A 22,124-nucleotide genomic window follows, 5' to 3' on the forward strand; every position below is an offset into this window, starting at 1 on the left:
TGTCCTATTGAGAGTGTCTTTTGCTTTACAGAAGCTTTGCAATTTTATGGCATCCCATTTATCAATTCTTGATCTTAGAGCATAGGCTACTGGTGTTCTGTTCAGGAAATTTTCCCCTGTGCCCATGTGTTGAAGGCTTTTCCCCACTTTCTCCTCTAAAAGTTTCAGTGTATCTGGGTTTATGTGGAGGTCCTTGATCCACTTGGACTTGAGCTTTGTACAAGGAGATAATAATGGGTCAATTTGCATTTTTCTACATGCTGACCGCCAGTTGAAACAGCACCATTTGTTGAAAAGGCTATCTTTTTTGCCCTGGATGGTTCTAGCTCCTTTGTCAAAGATCAAGTGACCATAGGTGTGTGGGTTCATTTCTGGGTCTTCAATTCTATTCCATTGATCTTTCTGCCTCTCTCTGTACCAATCCCATAGAGTTGTTATCACTATTGCTCTGTAATACAACTTGAAGTCAGGGATGGTGATTCACCCAGAATTTCTTTTATTGTTGAGAATAGTTTTCACTATCCTGGGTTTTTTTTATTCCAAATCAATTTGCAAATTGTTCTTTCTAACTCTATGAAGATTTGATTTAGCATTTTGGTGAGTATTGCATTGAATCTGTAGATTGCTTTTGGCAAGATGGCCATTATTACTGTATTAATCCTGCCAATTCATGAACAGGGAAGATCTTCCAATCTTCTGAGATCTTCTGTGATTTCTTTCTTCAGAGACTTGACGTTCTTGTCATACAGATCTTTCACTTGCTTGATTAGAATCACCACAAGGTATGTAATATTATTTGTGATTATTGTGAAGGATGTTCTTTCCCGAATTTCTTTCTCAGCCTGTTTATCCATTGAGTAGAGGAGGGCTATGGATTTGATTAAGTTAATTTTGTATCCAGCCACTTTGCTGAAGTTGTTTATCAGATTTAGGAGTTCTCTGGTAGAATTTTTGGGGTCACTTAAGTATACGATCATATCATCTGCAAATAGTCATATTTTGACTTCTTCCTTTCCAATTTGTACACCTTTGACCTCCTTTTGATGTCTAATTGCTCTAACTAGAATTTCAAGTTCTATATTTAATAGATAGGGAGAGAGGGGGAACCTTATCTAGTCCATGATTTTAGTGGGATTGCTTCAAGTTTCTTTACATTTAGTTTGATGTTGGCTACTAGCTTGCTGTATATTGATTTTACTATGTTTAGGTATGGGCCTTGAATTCCTGCTCTTTCCAAGACTTTTGACATGAAGGGATGCTGAATTATGTCAAATACTTTTTTCAGCATCTAATGAAATGATCATGTGGTTTTTTTTCCTTTGAGTTTGTTATGTAGTATATTAAGTTGATGGATTTCAGTATATTGAACCATCACTGCATCCCTGGGATGAACCCTACTTGAGAGTGGTAAATGATCCTTTCAATATGTTCTTGGATTCAGTTGGCAAGAATTTTATTGAGTATTTTTGCATTTTGTTCATAAGGAAATTGGTCTGTAGTTCTATTTCTTTGGTCTTTGTGTGGTTTAGTTATAAGTGTAATTGCAGCTTCATATAATGAATTGGATACTGTTCCTTCTGTTTCTATTTTGTGGAATAGTTTGAAGAGTCTGATAGGATTCTCCACTAAAACCATCTGGTTCTGGTTCTGGGCTTTTTTGAGGGGGGTTGGGAGACTATTAATGACTAGTTCTATTTTTTTAGAGGTTATGGGACTGTTTAGATGATTTATCTGATCCTGATTCAACCTTGGTTCCTAGTATCTGTCTAGAAAATTGTCCATTTCATCCAGATTTTCCAGTTTTGATAAGTATAAACTTTTGTAGTAGGATCTGATAATTTTTTGGATTTCCTGTTTCTCTTGTTATATCACCCTTTTAATTTCTGATTTTGTTGATTTAGATACTGTCTCTGTGCTGTCTGGTTAGTTGGCTAAGGGTTTATCTATCTTATTGATTTTCTCAAAGACCCAACTCCTGGTTGTGTTGATTCTTTGTATATCTATTATTGTTTCTTTTTGTTGATTTCAGCCCTGAGTATGATTATTTCCTGTTCTCTATTCCTCTTGGTTATACTTGCTTCTTTTTGTTCTAGAGTTTTCAGGTATAAACTCTCTCCCATTTCTTTTTGGAGGCACTTAGAGGTAGGAGTTTTCTTCTTACCACTGCTTCCATTGTATCTCATAAGTGTTGATATGATGTGTCTTCATTTTCATTAAATTCTAAAAAGTCTTTTAATTTCTTTCTTTATTTCTGCCTTGACCAAGTCATTACCGAGTAGAGTGTTGTTCAGCTTCCATATGTATGTGTGTTTTCCTTTGTTTTTGTTGGAATTTAAGACCAGCCTTAGTCCATGGTGATATGATAGGGTAAATGAAATTATTCCTATCTTCTAGTATATGTTGAGGCCTGATTTGTGACTAGTCATATGGTCAGTTTTGGAAAAGGTACAATGAGGTGCTGAGAAGAAGGTATATTCTTTTGTTTTAGGATGAAATGTCCTATAAATATCCGTTAGATCCATTTGGTTCATACCTTCTGTTAGTTTCACTGTGTCTCTGTTTAGTTTGTTTCCATGATCTGTCCATTACTGAGAGTGTGGTGTTGAAGTCTCCCAATAGTATTGTGTGGGGTGTGATGTGTGCTTTAAGCTTTGTAAAGTTTCTTTTATGAATGTTTGTGCCTTTGCATTTGGAACATAGATGTTTAGATTGAGAGTTCATCTTGGTTGATTTTTCCTTTGATGAGTATGAAGTGTCCTTTCTTATCTTCTTTTTTTTTTTTTTATAACTTTAGGTTGAATGTCAATTTCATTCAATAGAATGGCTACTCCAGCTTTTTTTCTATGGACCATTTGCTTGGAAAATTATTTTCCAACCTTTTACTCTGAGGTAGTGTCTGTCTTTGACACTGAGGTGTGTTTTCTGTATGTAGCAAAATGCTGGGTCCTGTTTATGTATCCAGTCTGTTAGTCTATGTCTTTTTTATTGGGGAATTGAGTCCACTGATGTTAAGAGATAGTAAGGAAAAGTGATTGTTACTTCCTGTTATTTTTGTTGTTATATTTGGGATTATGTTTGTATGGCTATCTTCTTTTGGGCTTGTTGAAAGATTACTTTATTGTTTTTTCTAGAGTGTAGTTTCTCTCCTTGTGTTGGCGATTTCCATCTAATGTTCTTTGTAGAACTGGATTTGTGGAAAGAGATTGTGTAAATTTGATTTTGTCGTGGAATATCTTGTTTTCTCCATCTATTGTAATTGAGAGTTTTGCTGGGAATAATAGTCTGGGCTAGCATTTATGTTCTCTTAGGGTCTATATGACATCTACGTAGGATCTTCTAGCTTTCATACTTTCTAGTGAGAAGTTTGGTGTAATTCTGATAGACCTACCTTTTTATGTTACTTGACCTTTTTCCCTTAGTGCTTTTAATATTCTTGCTTAGTTTAGAGCATTTGGTGTTTTGACTATTATGTGACAGGAGGAATTTCTGTTCTGGTCCAGTCTATTTGGAGTTCTGTAGACCTCTTATATTTTCATAGGCATCTCTTTCTTTAGGTTAGGGAAGTTTTCTTCTGTAATTTTGTTGAAGATATTTACTGGCCCTTTAAGTTGGAAATCTTCCCTCTCTTCTATACCTATTATTATAAGATTTGGTCCTCTCCTTATGTCCTGGATTTCCTGAATACTTTGGGTTACATGCCTTTTGTCTTTTGCATTTTCTTTGACTGTTGTGTCAATGTTTTCTATGGTATCTTCTGCACCTGAAATCCTCTCTTCTCTGTCTTGTATTCTGTTGGTGATGCTTACTTCTATGACTACTGATCCTTTTCTTTAGTTTTCTAACTCCAGAGTTTTCTTCCTTTGTGATCTCTTTATTGTTTCTATTTCCATTTTTAGACCTTGGATGGATTTTTCATTTCCATTGCCTTTTTGATTGTGTTTTCCTGTAATTTTTTAAGGGATTTTTATATTTCCTCTTTAAGGGCTTCGGTTTACCTGTGTCCTCCTGTTGTTCTTTAATGATTTATTAATATCCTTCTTAAAATCCTCTATCATCATCATGAGCAGTGATTTTTAGATCTGAATCTTGCTTTTCTGTTATGACGGTATATCCAGGAGTTGCTATGGTGGGAGAATTGGGTTCTGTTGATACCAAGTTACCTTGGTTTCTGTTGCTTATGTTCTTAGACTTGCCTCCTGACATCTGAATATCTTTAGTACTACCTGCCCTTGATATATCTGACTGGACCCTGTCCTTCCTATGATCCTGGTTGTGTTAGAACTCCTCAGAGTCAAGATGTCTCTGTGGTCCTTTGGTTCCAGGATCCTATGATCCTGAGTTCTTGGGTGTGGCCGAGCTCCTGGGCATCAAGCTGGCTCTGGGGCCCTGAGATCCTGGTATGACCAAGGTCCTGGGATCCTGTGCTCCAGAATTCTTGCCCAAGTTAAACCAGCCCAGACTGGAAGGTACCCATGCCACTGGTCAGGCAGGGTACCTGTGTTCCTGGATCCTGCTGGCTCCAATTATGCCTGTTGGTGTTGGGACAGATATTATGTCCTCCTCTCCTCCAATCCTCTGATCTTGGGCATCTTAAAGCACCTGGAAGTGTTGATTCCTTTGGGTGTTACAGGACTGACTGCAGGGTTTGTACCCAAGGTAAACCAGCCTTCCCATTTATTTTTAATGCTCTTTGACAGTAAGTGGAGGTGGCAAGTTATATTCTCTGGGAATAAGTGGCTGGAGAACATTGAAATTTTAATCCAGAATGTGGCTTCCTTGTAGCCAGTCTCACTGTCAACTTAACTTCTTGCCTTGCAAGAATGGAGTTGATGAAGAGCCCAGATTCTTGTCAAATAGTATCCCTTCCTTGCCAAGATGTGTCTGCTTCACTGCAACTTTCTTAGTCTACTTATTTCTGGCTTGCCTGCGATGACTCACCCTACAATTGAGAAAACATTAAAGCTTCCCATAAGTATTTCATAATGAAGCTGTTGACTACAGTGCCCATTTTCCCATCTAGCCCTCTTTTCTTTCCTAGCTGTTTAATTTGGGTCAAACTCAATCACTAATCATGTGGATGAAATCTCTTGAAGTTTTAGAAACATATGTTCAAGATAAGATCCAAACACATTTTTCCCTGACTTTTCCCAAACACATATATTATGGCAAAAGCCTAAAGATCAATAGGCAAGATGTTTTCTCAACATTTTAACGATTGTACTTCAGACCATGCTCACACATTTAAAGTAAGTTACTATTCACTTATTAAACAGAAGGAATAAGTTTTGGAAGGCTGCCTAAGACTCTACTTATCATTTAGCAAACTGGAGCCTGTGAACATGGGTACTATTCACTTTATGTGTGTCATACTCAAGTTTAGAGGGACAAGCATCACATTGCCCTGCCTGATGGAAGTTCCTGATGTTAGTCAGAAATGAGAAATAGACTTCATTTGCTGAAAACATATGGACAGGATGTGATAGTCCCAATTCAGGACAGCCACCATTTGGTCCCTTTGAATAAAAGTAACAGTGATGTAAGCTTTCAAATTAATTCAAAACCAATTGAAATCTTACCTATGAAAGTGTGCTCAGAGGAAACTTAGCAATTATTGGCCATTCAATCACTATTCTGTCCCAAAGAAGCAGTGTTATAACTAATGAATGTGTTCTAATTGTCAGAATATGTTCCTGTTGCAAAAAGGAATGTACTGAGTCATTCAAAATTTGGCATTATTAAAAGGTCAAACCAAGCCCTAAGTTGGTTGTGTGTTTGTTAGGAAATATATTTAAAAATATATATGTCATGAAATGTATATTTAAATATATATTTATATGTAATAATATTTTATATATTAGTGTATAATATATAAATATATAAGAATATTCATTTATTCTTAACACATGTCCATATATATTAATGTATATATGGTACTATATCTCTATATTATAATAAATTGTTTCTACCAATTAGCTTGCCTTTAAGTAGAGGGTATGGCTCAAAGTCATATGGTCAGTCATAATAGTAGTTAATGAATGAACTGTGATTCTTGTATAATAAAGTATTAGTTACTCTGAGTTGCCACCAAGACTTACTGTTCCACTGCTGCTCCACCACAGCACTGTTAATGCCACAAAGGAGGACATGTTTTATAGACTGACCCATTCTCCCCTAAGTATCAGCTCTTGATTTTCATCGTCCTGGCCACTCTATGTAGTGTATCTCCACAAAATCACAAAGAGCCCAGCAAGAAATGGTTTATATTAATTCAACTCAACTACAAGGGAAAACTCTTTGAGGAGGATTTTTATGTAAGTCTTGGAATGCTGGATGCAATTCTGACGTAAAACAGTAATCACATGGCTGAAGGAGGCTACCAATTGTTGTCTTATTACCTAGAATTAACAGTAGAAAAGCACAATGAAATATCTATTGAAGGCAAAGAAATAAGCAGAGAAAGGGTGTCTACATTTAGGAACAGATAGAGACTCAAAAGTTTGACTCAGGCCAGGGCACTGGGTAGTTTTGGAATTAGTGTTCTTAGAAAGAGTCACCTTTATCTACTTGTAGTGACTTGGAAGGTAGGGCAGGAAGAAGCAGGGTAATAAACAGTGCAGATGGTGTTTTTGTGCCAGTGACTCAGAGTCTGCTCCATTGCAAGCTCGAAGGCTAAGTAAGCTCACGTCTACTCATTTCAACGATGACTTCCCTGAAGATAGAGTCCTCAGCCAGTGTGGCATCGATCAGTCCCTCATCCCCACAGAGTGCTCCCTTTACTCTTTTTTCCTTTGTTTATAACCAGTGTGTAAGAAGAACAGAAGCCTTGTCATGTGCACTGTTTAGTTTTGAAAATGCAGTGATAGAAGCATCTCATCATGTCAAAGTCTCCAAATTCAGCCTTGTCAAAATTAAAGCTGGGAGGACTTCCCATGCTCAAGTAGGACTCCCCCCACCCAAAGCTATATGATCAAGGTTTCATAAAATTTAAGAAGAAAAATAATATCTTACTTATATGTCAATAGAAATTAGATTAAATTGAGAAAACTGTATGTTAGCAGATTAAATGCTGCAAGTTTTCATATCAATGACATTTTAGCATTGAGATAGTGAGCAAGCTAATGGTGCAGGCCTGGTGATTGTCACACTTAGGAGATGCAGGCAGGGGGAAACAAACTGTAAATCATCTTGGGTTGCAAAGACCCTGTCTCAAGCTGAAAAGACTGACAAAAAAAGGGACAAAGCCTAACCTTGAAAACTAACTGTTTAGTATGTTTTTCAAGTGAGTATGAACTGTTTTCTCTTTTCTTCCCAGATGCAGGTTCGGGATCTGGAGATGGAGGTAGGAGGAGCTCCCGCTCTCCTTTTGTATTTGGATGTTTCTGTGGGCTATTGTGGGTTCCTGTTGATAGATACACTCCAAAGCAGACATCTAAGAGAAACCTAAATTTTGGATTTTAAGAAAGGAAAACTACACGAGAAGTTGCCCCACTAGTTCGGTTGCTGCTTATGCCAGGCCTACTCATGAATCACACCCAGCTCCCTTCCTTCACCTCCTCCTTCATGCACTTCCTTGTGTGTTGTGCTGAATTGCAAACACACAGTGTCAAGACACATACAAATTTTATGATGTATTTAGTAAGACAGAAAGAATTCAAGAAGAAATATTTCATTTTTAAATACATAATACTGCCTTCAACCACCAAGTACTAACATTAACATGTAAATTGCTTCCTATATCAGAATTTTAAGTTTAAGTCAAGACATATTAGTTCATAAAAATAATAAGAAGAAACAAAAGTTAAGTCAAAGATATCATGACATTATTGTTTCTTCCCTGATGAAATCAATACAGTGTTGATTTTACTAAAATGAGAAATATTTTTGTTCGCTTTCCTTTGTTTTGTTTCACTTGAGAAGGATCCACTGTGTATGTGAAGCTCTCTGTGAAGACCATTCTGTTCTTGAACTCACAGTGATCTACCCACCTCTGCCTCAAAATAAATCAATAAATAGATAGATAGATAGATAGATAGATAAATTTAAATAAATAAAAGCATGTGGCATGCATGTTGTGACCTAACATGCACAGCCAGCTAAGAAGATGTTTGTTTTGATTGCTTAATTCTTTTTGAAGAAATATGTTAGAGAAAGGTATGTTTACAACTGAAGGAATACTTTATTTTTGCATTAAATGTCCTTATAAATATCCTAGATGCTTTTCCAAATGAAATTCCAACTGCCACTTTTGTCTACACAACACAAATAAAGAACAAAACCCAAGATATAATTATAAGACCAATAAAACAAAAATGTACTTGAAATATAAATATCATCTCAGTGATTTCTTAGGCTGTATAAATTAATCACGTTAGGATTCAGTAAATAGGGAAGGTGATGAAACTTAGAAAGCTTTGTGTTCTGGAAACTAGAGACTCAAAGGTACACATTTTGTGTGGCTTGGGAAACTTGAGTTTGACAGAGAGAAAGGCTTCACCAATTCCAATAAACTGTATACGGAGAGCACATAGCGGCACACTGGAGCCCAGGATAAAACTAAGCGGCAGTCAGTACTCAAATACAGACTGTGTTTGATGGCACAGGGCTCTGGACTGCCTTCTCAATTTCAACAGGCTTTCTTTACTTGTAAGAAATCAATATGCTCCTTCTCTTAAGGTGATGAATTTCTTAAGGTGAATTTCTCAAGAAATCTTCCCAGAAGCTTTGAAAGGGACAGCTTGGGAAACATTAAGTCTTCACATAAAGATAGAAAAAGACAGTGCCTTTAGCTTCTCCATTGAAATATTTAAAAATCAGTCCAGCTTTAAAATCTTGCTTTGATGGTAAGTCGTTTCATGTGAAATTCTACTAGTTTCCGAGCATTTAGGTTTGTTTACAGACTAATCTGGCAGTTACTCTACTGAGACATGACTATTCCACTGTGCACCCAACGAGTCTTGTTCTTTTGCGAGCTTGGTAATAAAGAAGACAGAAATGATTTCCAGAACACAGAATGTCTTCATTGTCCTGCCAAATTTCCATCACACGCTTTCCCCCCCAGCTGATTTCCCTACCCAGCATGCAGCTTGTTTTGTTTGAAAATATAATCTGTGTGGTCGGTGCAGGTGCTGCTTCCTAATTTTCAGCAGTTGATAGCAGCATAGGAAAACGGAACCAAAACCAGGCCTTTGTTACTTTGTTTGGTTCCTTGTGTTGTCCTTTGACCTGGATAAGACCTTTTGCTTTTTAAGGAAATCATTTTCCTCTCACAAATATGCCATTGGTTACATGGTTCATAAGGAGAGGGATACATCATTGGAAAACACCTTTCTTTTCCCAACTTATTTTTCTCCTATTCTGTTGCCTGTGCTTTCTCTTTCTCCTTAACTAGTCTTTTCAATTATAGACTCCGTAATAATGGTAATTTTTTTAAGCTTAAAAAATAGTTGTTACTGTTGTTGAGACAGAGTCTCACTTGTAAAAAGTCTGGCCTGGACAGCCTCACTAATTAGGTTGCTGCTGATCTTGAACCCAGAGCATTTCTCCTGCTTCTGCCTCACAAATGTTAGGTCCACAGACAGGAGCTTTCATATCTGTCCAAACTGATTAATAAGATATATTTATTTTTAAGAAATAGGGCATGTAACCCTTTGAATCCAGGATTCTCAACCTTTCTAATGCTGTGGCCCTTTAATACAGTTCTTCATGTTGTGGTGTCCCTGACCATATAATTATTTTTATTGCTCTTTCAAACTATAGTTTTTCTACTGTCATGGATTATAATGTAAGTATTTTTGGAGATAGAGGTTTGCCAAAGGGGTCATAGCCCATGGATTGAGAAAGGCTTTTTTGAATTCTGAGTTATAATCTTTGAAATAACAAATGTTCTGAAAAAGTTAGCAATATGAATAAAAGTTTTAAATTGGAAACAAAACTGGGATGTTGGCCAGATTGCTCTTCCCCTAGCTCATAAGTTATTGTATTCTATAGCACTAAGAACTTTGAATTTTATTTAAACTCTTAAATAGCTTAGTAACTCCAGTGACAAAGATAAACTCGAGGTTAGATCTCATAACCCTTGGTTTGTCAAAGCTGGATTTGGCTTACTGAATCTAATACGCTTAGAATGGAACTGACTTTTTAATAGGAGACTGTGGAAGATTTCAGTGGACCCAGAATCTTCCTTTGAATGGTTGAACATGCTATGAGTGTTCTAGAGTGAATATATGGGAACTAAGTCATCCTTGTGAGAACCTTGGAAGGTTGATGGTTCTGATACCTAATCTGACAGAAAGTTCACAAGATTCTCAAGAGGAGTGCATTGGTAAGACTAGTGAGATAATCAAATATGGCTGTGTACATTTGCCATGGGTAACTGTCGTGAATGAAATGCTTAACATCCAAGGATAAATTTATTTTTAAATGCATCAAATTTCCCTGTTTTATATTGGCTTATGCTTTTAAATAGATGAGTATCACATTAGCAAAAAATTAGACATGATTACTTTAAGAATAATTTAAGCTTTATTGATATGCAGAGGACATAACTGTCATGTACTATGATTGAAGAAAATTCTTACTATAATTAAAATAGATATGAAATTTTTATAAGACTAACATGGTATGAGAGTTTTTAACTATTTTACTGTTCAGGTCAAACATTTGAAATCATTCTGTTTGTTAGGAAACATGCTTACTGCGTCTCCAACATAATATTTACTTTGTATTCATCCACAAAAGGATCTGTGGAGAAGGATAACCACCTCACATGAATAATGAAGGGTGGGTTTACCAATTTCAGTGTCTTTATCCTTATCTTCTAGTGTTGAAGAAAATGTATAAAAAATACTTTACATTGTTAGTTTCAAGCATAAGAGTTATGGAGTTCTATGCTGGATCAAAAACCTTTTGAAAAGTCATGAGTGTCAAACATTCCTTATGAATCGGTTGGTTCTTGGAAAAAACATTCAAGAGAAACTATAATTGGCTGTTTTCTGTGCTAGAATGTAGTATATAGACCACATTCCTGAGAACTTGAGAAAGTGGATGAATATGATTAGCAACTCAAGTGCCCTCTGTATGTGTATGGAGAGTTAGTGTTGAAAATATGAAAGAGGTTGTGTAGGAGGGATGAGCACCTCCTGTATACCCACAGACTTGCTTAGGCAACAAATACTGCAGGAAGGAAAAGTATTCAAGCAGCCTCCTCTCGAGATCTAGGGCTGTTGTGGGTGCTGAGAGGATCATTTTAAGCTCTCTTTTCTGCATCTTTAAGCTATATTACAAACACAAGGTTTTGAAGATTTTTTCATTCCTTTTCAAGTACTTTTGTATTGCTTATATTCTCACCAAATTCCTAAAGATAAAAAGTCCATCTACCAAATGAAACCCAGTCGTAGCATCTATGATATTTGCAGATGTGCTGTCTGTTATGCATGATGGCAAAATGCACAATTGACTTTTAATAACATCTTCTGAGAGGTCTACCAGCATTTTTAGAATTAAAAATATGTGAGATTCATGCTATAGAGGCAAAGGTGCATTTTTTATTTCATGGGAACAAGGATGCACATAGCCAACGTACAGTACTGTCGGGTTCTACATTTCTAAGGAAGCTTTGAGGTTATGTTTGCTTAAGAGGAGGTTTCATTATATCCCAAGCCGACCCTCAAACTTGGGATTCCCCCTGCTTCAGCCTCATTTTCTCATATTACAGACACATATTACAACACCTTGCTTCTAAGAGAACTTTTAACTAAATTAATATTAGATATGCACAGTATCAAGTTGAATTTATGACTGGTATTTGTACAGTTCATATGACTTTTAAAGTAATTAATATTGTGATGATTTTAAAGTAGAAAGCTGGTTGATATTTTGTTTTGGCTTAGTGAAAAAAATCTCTTTGTCAGTTGCCTTTATCCAATATCCCTCAGGTTTGCCATAATTGAATATTTACTTCATACACAATTTGGCACCAACAAGAAAGGTTAACATCACAATAAAATATAAATTTCAACTTCTACAGCTGATAAAAATGGGTTGATAAAATCTACTGTAAGAAGTTTGAGAACTTGAAAGTTGTTTTTAAGCAGTCTTTTTCTTTCTCATGTATAATGGTTGATTTGAAGTCTAGTATTACCTGGGCAAAGTGACAAAATTTCTGACATGGTCAGGGTCATGACCATTTTATTCTGCTCAGAGATTACATATTAATTCTCCTTACTGCATACAATGGGAAATGTTATGATGCTTATTATAAAAGGGAACAATCCCCAGCACAAGTAAAATGTTAAATGCACTGGAGATAAAATAAATGAATATTCATTACATAAAATGCTTTTATGTAGGAGTAAGTAATTTTCTTTTCCGTGTTTCTGTACTCCTCCTTGGCCTCAGCAGCATTTTTGTGCCTTCTTCAGTTACTGTCACAGTCAAGTCTGGCAAACACAATTTACTTGGGAAAAAATTTTCCTCCGTTGGGTCCACACTGTAGCCAACGTCTGACAGAGAACAATGGTAAGCAGCTCCAGCCAAGAGAGTGATTCAATAAAGAAATTCCACCAGTTTCATAAGGTCTGAGGTCTTCCAGTGCATTTCATCCAGGGAGTAATCAGAAACAATGCTTTCTTCCATCTCCCACACCCCAAAGCTGCTGCTCTTTTGCCTAGAAATGAGCACATACTGATCTAAAGCTCACTTGAAATCTTCTCTCAGGCTTTTATGGGTTGGGGTCCATGTTTCTCTTTACCTCAAAAATATAGAATATGGATATAGACGAAGGACAGTGAAGCAGAATAAGCGCAAAATATGTAATGGATGCCAATATTGGGGGAAAACATAAGCAAACAGAAGGGGAGAAACAGAGAGTGGCAGAAAGAAGATTGGAGGAGTAAGATGACTTTACTGTGAGCATGAGTGGAGGGCAGTGTGTTTTCACATATGAATACCATTTTACAAAGAGAACATAGTGTTCTTACAATAGAGCAGTGACAGTTTCTGAAGTTCTAGATTGCCTGGGAGAATGAAATGAATGCCACAAGCTTTTCCAGGCAATTTTATTGGGTTTATAGAAATTACAGTGAAATAAAGTTAATCTTCTTGTACAGTTATGGCAGAAATGGGTTTGGATTCAGCATCCAGAGACTGCCAGTCTAGATTTTTAATTGGCTTAAAGAATATCTATTAAGATCTTTCTTTCTTTCTTTCTTTCTTTCTTTCTTTCTTTCTTTCTTTCTTTCTTTCTTTCTTTCTTTCTTCCTTCCTTCCTTCCTTCCTTCCTTCCTTCCTTCCTTCCTTCCTTCCTTCCTTCCTTCCTTCCTTCCTTCCTTCTTCTTTCTTTTCTTTCCTTTCTTTCTTTTCTTTTCTTTCTTTCTTTCTTCTCTTTCTTTCTTTCTTTCTTTCTTTTCTTTCTTTCTCTCTTCATCTCCTTAGAGAGTGATTCATCTTACTGTTTAAAACTGGCTCATACAACTTAGGGGAAGATAATCACAACAAACTAAAATGGAGAACTTTAAACTCTAGGAAATTAGAACTAGAGTCACAGGAATTCCTGCTACCTTTTGCTCTGACTTCTGTTTTCTCTGAGAACATAATTTCTATGAGGAGGCAAACTAGAATAACAAATTGTTGGATTACTAGTCCATGATTGAAAATGGCACTGGGCTAGGTGTGATGGTACAAGCTTGTGGTCCTAGCATGTTGAAAAGCTGAGAAAGGAGATCAACTCTACTACACAACAAGTTCTAGGTCATTTTGGTCTATATACCAAGACTCTAAATACAAATACAACTACAGTAACAATAAGTATTGACTCTATGGTAATAAATATGAATCCAATAGTTTCCTATAGTAAGGGGAGACAGTCACTTTTTCATATAGAAAGAAATAGAAATTACAGGATTGAAACATAAGATAAATGAGAAACATGCAGGAGAAACTACAATTATACAAGATATGGAAGAGAGAAAACTGATAAAAACATCTCAAAAATAATTGTTCTCAAAATTAAGTGGCAGGCATATTGCCTCCACTGAAAACCAAATAAAGATGTGGGAATTCAATTTGGGCTATTCAACATATTTACAGAAAATATTAATATTATCATCAGGCTTATAAGCACTGTTATTTTTCTAAGTGACTTTGTGATTTTCAGAAGCAGAGTATTTTAATATAGGTAGGAAATTGTACTCCAGTTGTAACCATTTTATAGCTTACAAAGATCACAGTCATATAACACTAATGATAGATGCATATAAGAAGGAAGGCCACCCTAACCATAACCCAGTGACAGTATCTATGGTAACTAACCCAGTCCTCAAACTTCAAAAAAGAAGGAACCAAAAATTGCCTATGAGAGCAATGGTTTTCAAACACTAGACAAGAACTCATTTTCTATTTTAATATAAATTATTAATTTTACCCAACTTTTAGGGAAATTTATTATCCCATTTTCTTAGCCTCTTCCATTGTCACTTTTTCTTCTGAAAACACCTGTTCTTTGTGATGTAGAATACAAATCATATGGGTTGATTCTGTTGTTGTCTGTTATCTGTATTGTGCTCTTACTCTGTACCTTATTATTAATATCTATTCTCCTCTTTTATCTTCCCCTTCCCCCATCTCATGCATCTCATCTCCCCTGTTGTTCTCCATCTCATCTTCTAAACATTTTCTCTCTATAGTACTGGGTAGCCTTTAAGTTTTTGATGAAATATATATTAGGAAGATGACAGCAACATGGTAAGGTAGCAGTTCACAGCACAACTTGAAGATATCAGAACTGTGTAGACTGGATTGTGACCTTTCACTGTCTAGCCATACTGCCATGATCAAGTTACTTAGATTTGCTTTTGTCATCTGTGATTGGCAAGGTTTTTAGTCAGAGCTATCTTGAGGTTAAAATTTTGTGTGCCTGAAGTTTAGTGAATGATGCCTTAGAATAATAACATCTCTAAAAAGAAATGATGTAAGGATAAGAAGAAAAAGAATTAAATTGGTGCTATGAGATAAAAGCACAGTCCATCTGGAATCCCCAAGATGAGAGGAGCTCTGACTTTTCCTCAGTTGGAATGGTGAAATCAGGGCCCTCATATTCCACTTCTGATCATCTCTCACATGGGCAATTCACAAAAGGTGCAGAATAGTAAGCCAGATAGACATCTTTGGCTACATATCTCGCATACACTCACATGCACACACTCACACATTCACAACATTCTCATGCACATTCACTCTCATACACATACACACTCTACACACTCACATAGACTTATACTTACACATTCACACACACGCACACACAAATAAACAAAATAATCTTATTTTAAGAAGGTAAAGCTTCTGTTGTTTGGCTGTTGTTGATTTTGAAGAGGCTGCAATATATTCTCCCAACTCTGCAGGGTCCTAGGCTGTCCTAGACAGGACCATCTGACACTTTTCTTTTTTTTTTTTTTTCCTCTTTTTCCTATATTTATTCTTTTTCCTATTTTTTTTATTATTTTCTATATTCTTTGTTTATATTCCAAATGATTTTCCTGTTCCCAGTTCCCCTGTCCCCATAAGTCCCATAAGCCCTCTTCCCTCTGCCTATTCCCCAATCAACGCCCTCCCACTTCTCTGTCCTGGCAATCCCCTACAATGCTGCATCAAGCCTTTCCAGGACCAGGGCCCTCTCCTTCCTTCTTCTTGGGAATGATTTGATATGTGAGTTGTGTCTTGGGTATTCAGAGCTTCTGGGCTAATATCCACTTATCAGTGACTGCATTCCATGTGTGTTCTTTTGTGAATGAGTTACCTCACTTAGGATGATATTTTCCAGTTCCAACCATTTGTCTAAGAATTTCATGAATTCATTGTTTATAATTGCTGAGTAGTATTCCATTGTGTAAATATACCACATTTTCTGTATCCATTCATCCATTGAGGGACATTTGGGTTCTTTCCAGGTTCTGGCTATTATAAATAAGGCTGCTATGAACATAGTGGAGCATGTGTCCTTATTGCATGCTGGGGAATCCTCTGTGTATATGCCCAGGAGTGGTATAGCAGGGTCCTCCTAAGTGTCCTGCCCAGTTTTCTGAGGAACTGCCCGACTGATTTCCAGAGTGGTTGTACCCTCCTGCAATCTCACCAGCAATGGAGGAGTGTTCCTCTTTCTCCACATCCTTGCCGACACCTGTTGTCTCCTGAGTTTTTAATTATAGCCATTCTGACTGGTGTGAGGTGAAATATCAGGGTTGCTTTGATTTGCATTTCCCTAATGACTAATGATGTTGAACATTTCTTAAGGTGCTCCTCAGCAACCCGAAGTTCTTCAGGTGAAAATTCTTTGTTTAGTTCTGTACTCCATTTTTAATAGAGTTGTTTGGTTTTCTGGTGTCTAACTTTTTGAGTTATTTATATATATTGGATATTAGCCCTCTTTTGGATGTATGGTTGGTGAAGATCTTTTCCCAATTTGTTGGTTGCTGATTTGTCCTTTTGACAGTGTCCTTTGCCTTACAGAAAATTTGTAATTTTATGAGGTCCCATTTGTCAATTCTTGATCTTAGAGCATAAGCTATTGGTATGTTCAGGAAGTTTCCCCCTGTTCTGTGGTCCTCAAGGGTCTTCCCCAATTTCTTTTCTATTAGTTTCAGTGTGTCTGGATTTATGTGGAGGTCCTTGATCCACTTGGAGTTGAGCTTAGTACAAGGAGATAAGAATGGATCAATTCAAATTCTCCTGCATGCTGAACTCCAGTTGAACCAACACCATTTGTTGAAAAGGCTATCTTTTCTCCATTGGATGTTTTTAGCTCCTTTTTCGAAGATCAAGTGACCATAGGTGTGTGGTTCATTTCTGGGTCTTCAATCTATTCCACTGATACACCTGCATGCCACTCTACCAATACCATGCAGTTTTTCATAGTATTGCTCTGTAGTACTGCTTGAGGTTTGGGATACTGATTCCCTAAGAAGTTCTTTAACTGTTGAGAACAGTTTTAGCTATCCTGGTGTTTTGTTATTCCAGATGAATTTGAGAATTGCTCTTTCTAACTCTGTGAAGAACTGAGTTGGGATTTTAATGGGGAGTGCATTGAATCTGTATATTGCTTTTGGCAAGATGGCCATTTTAACTCTATTAATCCTTCCAATCCACGAGCATGGAAGTTTTTTCCATTTTCTAAGATATTCTTCAATTTCTTTCTTCAGAGACCTGAAGTTCTTGACATACAAATCTTTCACTTGTTTGATTAGAGTCACACCAAGGCACTTTATATTGTTTCTGGTTATTATGAAGGGTGTCATTTCCCTAATTTCTTTCTCAGCCTGCTTATCCTTTGAGTATAGGAAGGCTACTGATTTGCTGGAGTTGATTTTATAACCAGCCACTTTCCTGAAGTTGTTTATCAGCTATAGGAGTTCTCTGGTGGAATTTTTTGGGGTCACTTAAGTATACTATCATATCATCTGCAAAGTAGTGATAATTTGACTTCTTCCTTTCCAATTTGTATCCCTTTGACCTCCTTATGTTGTCTAGTGGAGCTAGTACCTCAAGTACTATATTGAAAAGATATGGAGAGAGAGAGCAGCCCTCTCTAGTCCCTGATTTTAGTGGTATTGCTTCAAGTTTCTCTCCATTTAGTTTGATGTTGGCTACCAGTTTGATCCATATTGCTTTAACTCTGTTTAGGTGTGGGCCTTGAATTCCTGCTTTTTCCAAGACTTTTAGCATGAAAGGATGCTGAATTTTGTCAAATGCTTCTTCAGCATCTAATGAAATGACCCTGTGGTTTTTTTTCTTTGAGTTTGTTTATGTAGTGGATTGCATTGATGGATTTCCATATACTGAACCATCCCTGTATCCCTGGAATGAAGCCTACTTGATCATGGTGGATGACCATTTTAATGTGTTCTTCAATTCGGTTGGCAAGAATTTTATTGAGTATTTTTGCATCGATGTTCATAAGGGAAATTGGCTTGAAGTTCTCTTTCTTTGTTGGATCTTTGTGTGGTTTTGCTATCAGCAAAATTACGGCTTCATAGATTCAGTTGGGTAGTATTGTTTCTCTTTTTATTTCCTGGAATAGTTTGAAAAGTATTGGTGTTAGGTCTTCTTTGAAGGTCTGATAGAATTCTGTACTAAAACCATCTGGTCCTGTGCTTTTTTTGCTTGGAAGACTTTCCATGACCCCTTCTATTTCTCTAGGGGTTATGGGACTGTTTAGATGATCTATTTGATCCTTATTTAATTTTGGTATTTGGTATCTGTCTAGGAAATTGTCCATTTCCTCCAGATTCTCCAGTTGTGCTGAATATAGGCATTTATAGTAGGATCTGATGATTTTTTCCCTCAGTTTCTGTTGTTATATCTACCTTTTCATTGTTAATTTTGTTAATTTGGCTACTGTCTCTGTCCCTTTGGTTAGACTGGCTAAGGGTTTATCTATATTGTTGATTTTCTCAAAGAACCAGCTCCTGGGTTTGTTGATTCTTTGTATGGTTCTCTTTGTTTCTACTTGATTGATTTCATCTCTGAGTTTGATGATTTCCTGTCTTCTACTCTTCCTGGCTGAATTCGCTTTTTTTTGTTCCAGGGCTTTCAGGTGTGTTGTTAAGCTTCTAGTGTATGTTCTCTCCAGTTTCTTTTTGGAGGCACTCAGGGCTATGAGTTTTCCTTTTAGCACTGCTTTCATTGAGTTCCCATAGATTTGGGTATGTTGTCCCTTCATTTTCAATCAATTCTAAAAAGTCTTTGATTTCTTTCTTTATTTCTTCTTTGGCCAAGGTATCATTGAGTAGAGTATTGTTCAGCTTCCATGTGTATGTGAGCTTTCTGTTGTTTTTGTTGCTATTGAAAACCACTCTTACTGCATAGTGATCTGATAGGAGGCATAGGATTGGTTTGATCTTCTTTGTTGAGGTCTGTTTTGTGACCAATTATATGCTCAATTTTGGAGAAGGTACCATGTGGTGCTGAGAAAAAGGTATATTCTTTTGCTTTAGGATGAAATGTTTTATATATATATATATATATATATATATATATATATATATATATATATATACACACATACATATACATATACATACATACATATATTCAATTGGTCCAAAGCTTCAATTAGCTTCACTGTGTCCCTGTTTAGTTTCTGTTTTCCTGATTTCATTCTGAATGAATGTTAGTTCATTGAGGAGAGTGGAGTGTTGAAGTCTGAAGTCACCCACAATTATTGTGTTAGGTACAATGTGTGCTTTGAGCTTTAGTAAAGTTTATTTTACTAATGAGTGTGCCCTTGCTTTTGGAGCATATATGTTCAGAATTGAGAGTTCTTCTTGATGGATTTTTCCTTTGACCAGCAAGAAGTGTCCTTCTGTGTTTCTTTTGATGACTAAGTTGAAAGTCAATTTTATCTGATATTAGAATGGTTACTTTGGCTTGTTTCCTGAGACCATTTGCTTCTAAAATTGTCTTGCAGCCTTTTACTCTAAGGTAGTTTTTGTCTTTGACACTGAGGTGTGTTTCCTCTGTGCAGCAAAATGTAGGGTCCTTTTTATGTATGTAGTCTGTTAGTCTATGTCTTTTTATTGGGGAATTGAGTCCATTGATGTTAAAAAGATATTAAGAAATAGTGATTATTACTTCCTGTCATTTTTGATGTTATTTTTATATTTGAGTGGTTATCTTCTTTTGGGTTTGATGAAAGAAGGTTACTATCTTGCTTTTTCCAGGGTATAGTTTCCCTCCTTGTATTGGCATTTTCCACCTATTATCCTTTGTAGGGCTGGGTTTGTGGAAAGATATTGTGTAAATTTGGTTTTGTCATGGAATATCTTGGTTTCTCCATCTATTCTGATTGAGAGTTTTGCTGGGTATAGTAGTCTTGGCTGGCATTTGTGTTCTCTTAGAGTCTGCATGAGATTTGCCCAAGATCTTCTAGCTTTCATGGTCTCTGGTGAGACGTCTGATGCAATTCTGATAGGCCTTCCTTTATATGTTACTTGACCTTTTTCTCTTACTGTCTTTAATATTCTTTCTTTGTTTCGTACATTTGGGGCTTGGATTATTATGTGATGGGAGTTATTTCTGTTCTGGTCCAGTCTGTTTGAAGTTCTGTAGGCTTCTTGTATATTCATGGGTATCTCTCTCTTTAAGTTAGGGAAGTTTTTTTTCCATAATTTTGTTGAAGATATTTACTGGTTCTTTAATTTGTAAGTCTTCACTCTCATCTATATCTATAATCCTTAGGTTTGGTCTTTTCGTTGTGTCCTGGATTTCCTGGATGTTTTGGGTTACAAGCTTTTTCTATCTTGCATTTTCTTTGACTGTTTAGTCAATGGTTTCCATGGCATCTTTGGCATCTGAAATTCTTCTTTCTCTTGTATTCTGTTGTTGATATTTGCATGTATGGCCCCTGATTTCTTCTCAAGGTTTTCTATCTCCAATGTTGTCTCCCTTTGTGATTTCTTAGTTGTTTCTACATCTGTTTTTAGATCCTGGATGATTTTGCTCAGTTCCTTCACTTGCTTGTTTGTGTTTTTGTGTAATTCTTTAAGAAAATTTTGCCTTTCCTCTTTCATGACTTCTGCCTGTTGACCCAAGTTCTCCTGTATTTCTTTGAGTGATTTTTGCATTTCCTCTTTATTGGCTTCTATCTTTTGACCCATATTCTCCTGAATTTCTTTTAATGATTTTTGTGTTTCCCTTGTAACAGCTTCTAACTATTGATCATTTTTTCCTGTATTTCTTTAAGAGATTTATTTATGTCCTTCTTGTGTTCCTCTTGCAGCATCATGACCAGTGATTATAAATCTAAATCTTGTTTATCTGGTGTGTTGGGAGATCCAGGACTTGCTGTTCTTGGGGAATTGGGTTCAGATGCTGCCATATTGCCATGATTTCTGTTAGTAATGTTCCTACGTTTGCCTTTTGCCATCTGGTTATCTCTGGCCTTAGTTGGTCTTGTTGTCACTGGCTGGTTGGTGCTTGATCCTCCTGTGAGCCTGTAAGGCTATTTCTGCACCACTGGATGACTGGGTTTCCCCTGGCACAGACTGCTCATGTGCTGCCTTCCTCTTGGGTGCCATTAGAGCTCTGGTGTGTCTTGCCCCCAAACAGTGTTATACTCTGGTTGTCTCTGTGAACCTGGTGCTGCCCTGTTGTCTGTTCTGTCAGAGAGAGAAAATGGTGGATGCTGTGGGGACCTTTTCCAAGTGCTGATCACTCTGCAGGGCAAACATCCCCTGACATGGCTGGCACACAGATGGCCTGCAGAGCTGCCCAGACCCTGCAGAAGGGAGAAGGCTGATGGGCTGACATCCAAGCAATGTTAGACTTGGGATATGTCTGTGTACCTGGAGCTGTCTGTCAAATCAGTCCGGTGTCCAGGCGCCAAGATGGCAGAGAGCCCCTCCAAGTGCTGATCAGTCTGCAGGGCAAAGGACTCCCAACAGGGTTGCATCTGCCAATTTTCTGATGGGTGTTGTCTTTTGTCACTAAAACCCTAGTTTTCATGTCATCAAGTAAAACAGTCTTTTTTACTCGAGATTTTATTTAAGATAAGATTAAGTTTTACTGATTAAGCAAGCAATAACTTCTTTGATTTCCAGACATTGTTTAAGGCAAAGGAATGTCCCTGCTTGCTGCAATGAATGTATGCTCAAGCGTATTGACTTGGCTTCACATTTGGATTTGAAAATATAGCTTTTTTCAAACTGTACTAAGTGTACATGCATATTGTACCATATGATTTCCAATGTGTATTTAACAAAGAACAATTTCATTTTCTCTGGCAAATTACACACTTGTCGCTAAAGGAGTCTAAAAGAAATCCAGGAATAAACAGAAAACAATATACTTAAATGTTAGCATCCTGTTTCAACAAGTGAAGCCTAAAGAATTATACCAGTACTCCTCAGTTATTGAACTGATTCTGAAAACAAAGAGAACAACCACAAACAAGCAAAAAAAAAAACATTTAACTTTGGATTTGTCAGTGATGTCTCTCAGAGAAAACTAAATAATGAGCTGCCTGTGAAATAATGTTGGCTCTGAAGAGCAGTTTGTGGCTCAGTCATTTCAGTGGTCCATTTCCACCTGATTAAATAGCATTGGCTATAATGTAAACTTTTCCTCTCATTTTC

General features: G+C 36.8%; 1 protein-coding gene across 1 annotated transcript in view; it reads left to right on the plus strand.

Annotated features, from left to right (window-relative positions):
* Tmeff2 (transmembrane protein with EGF like and two follistatin like domains 2) overlaps positions 1 to 22,124 on the plus strand; it is a 284,490-nt gene that overhangs the window by 15,001 nt on the left and 247,365 nt on the right. The window contains exon 4 of the mRNA XM_052192909.1: positions 7,313 to 7,339. Coding sequence (XP_052048869.1) covers positions 7,313 to 7,339 — 27 coding nt within the window. The remainder of the gene's footprint in view (positions 1 to 7,312; positions 7,340 to 22,124) is intronic.

This window comes from Apodemus sylvaticus, chromosome 9 (assembly GCF_947179515.1).
Source record: "Apodemus sylvaticus chromosome 9, mApoSyl1.1, whole genome shotgun sequence".
NCBI lineage: Eukaryota > Metazoa > Chordata > Mammalia > Rodentia > Muridae > Apodemus > Apodemus sylvaticus.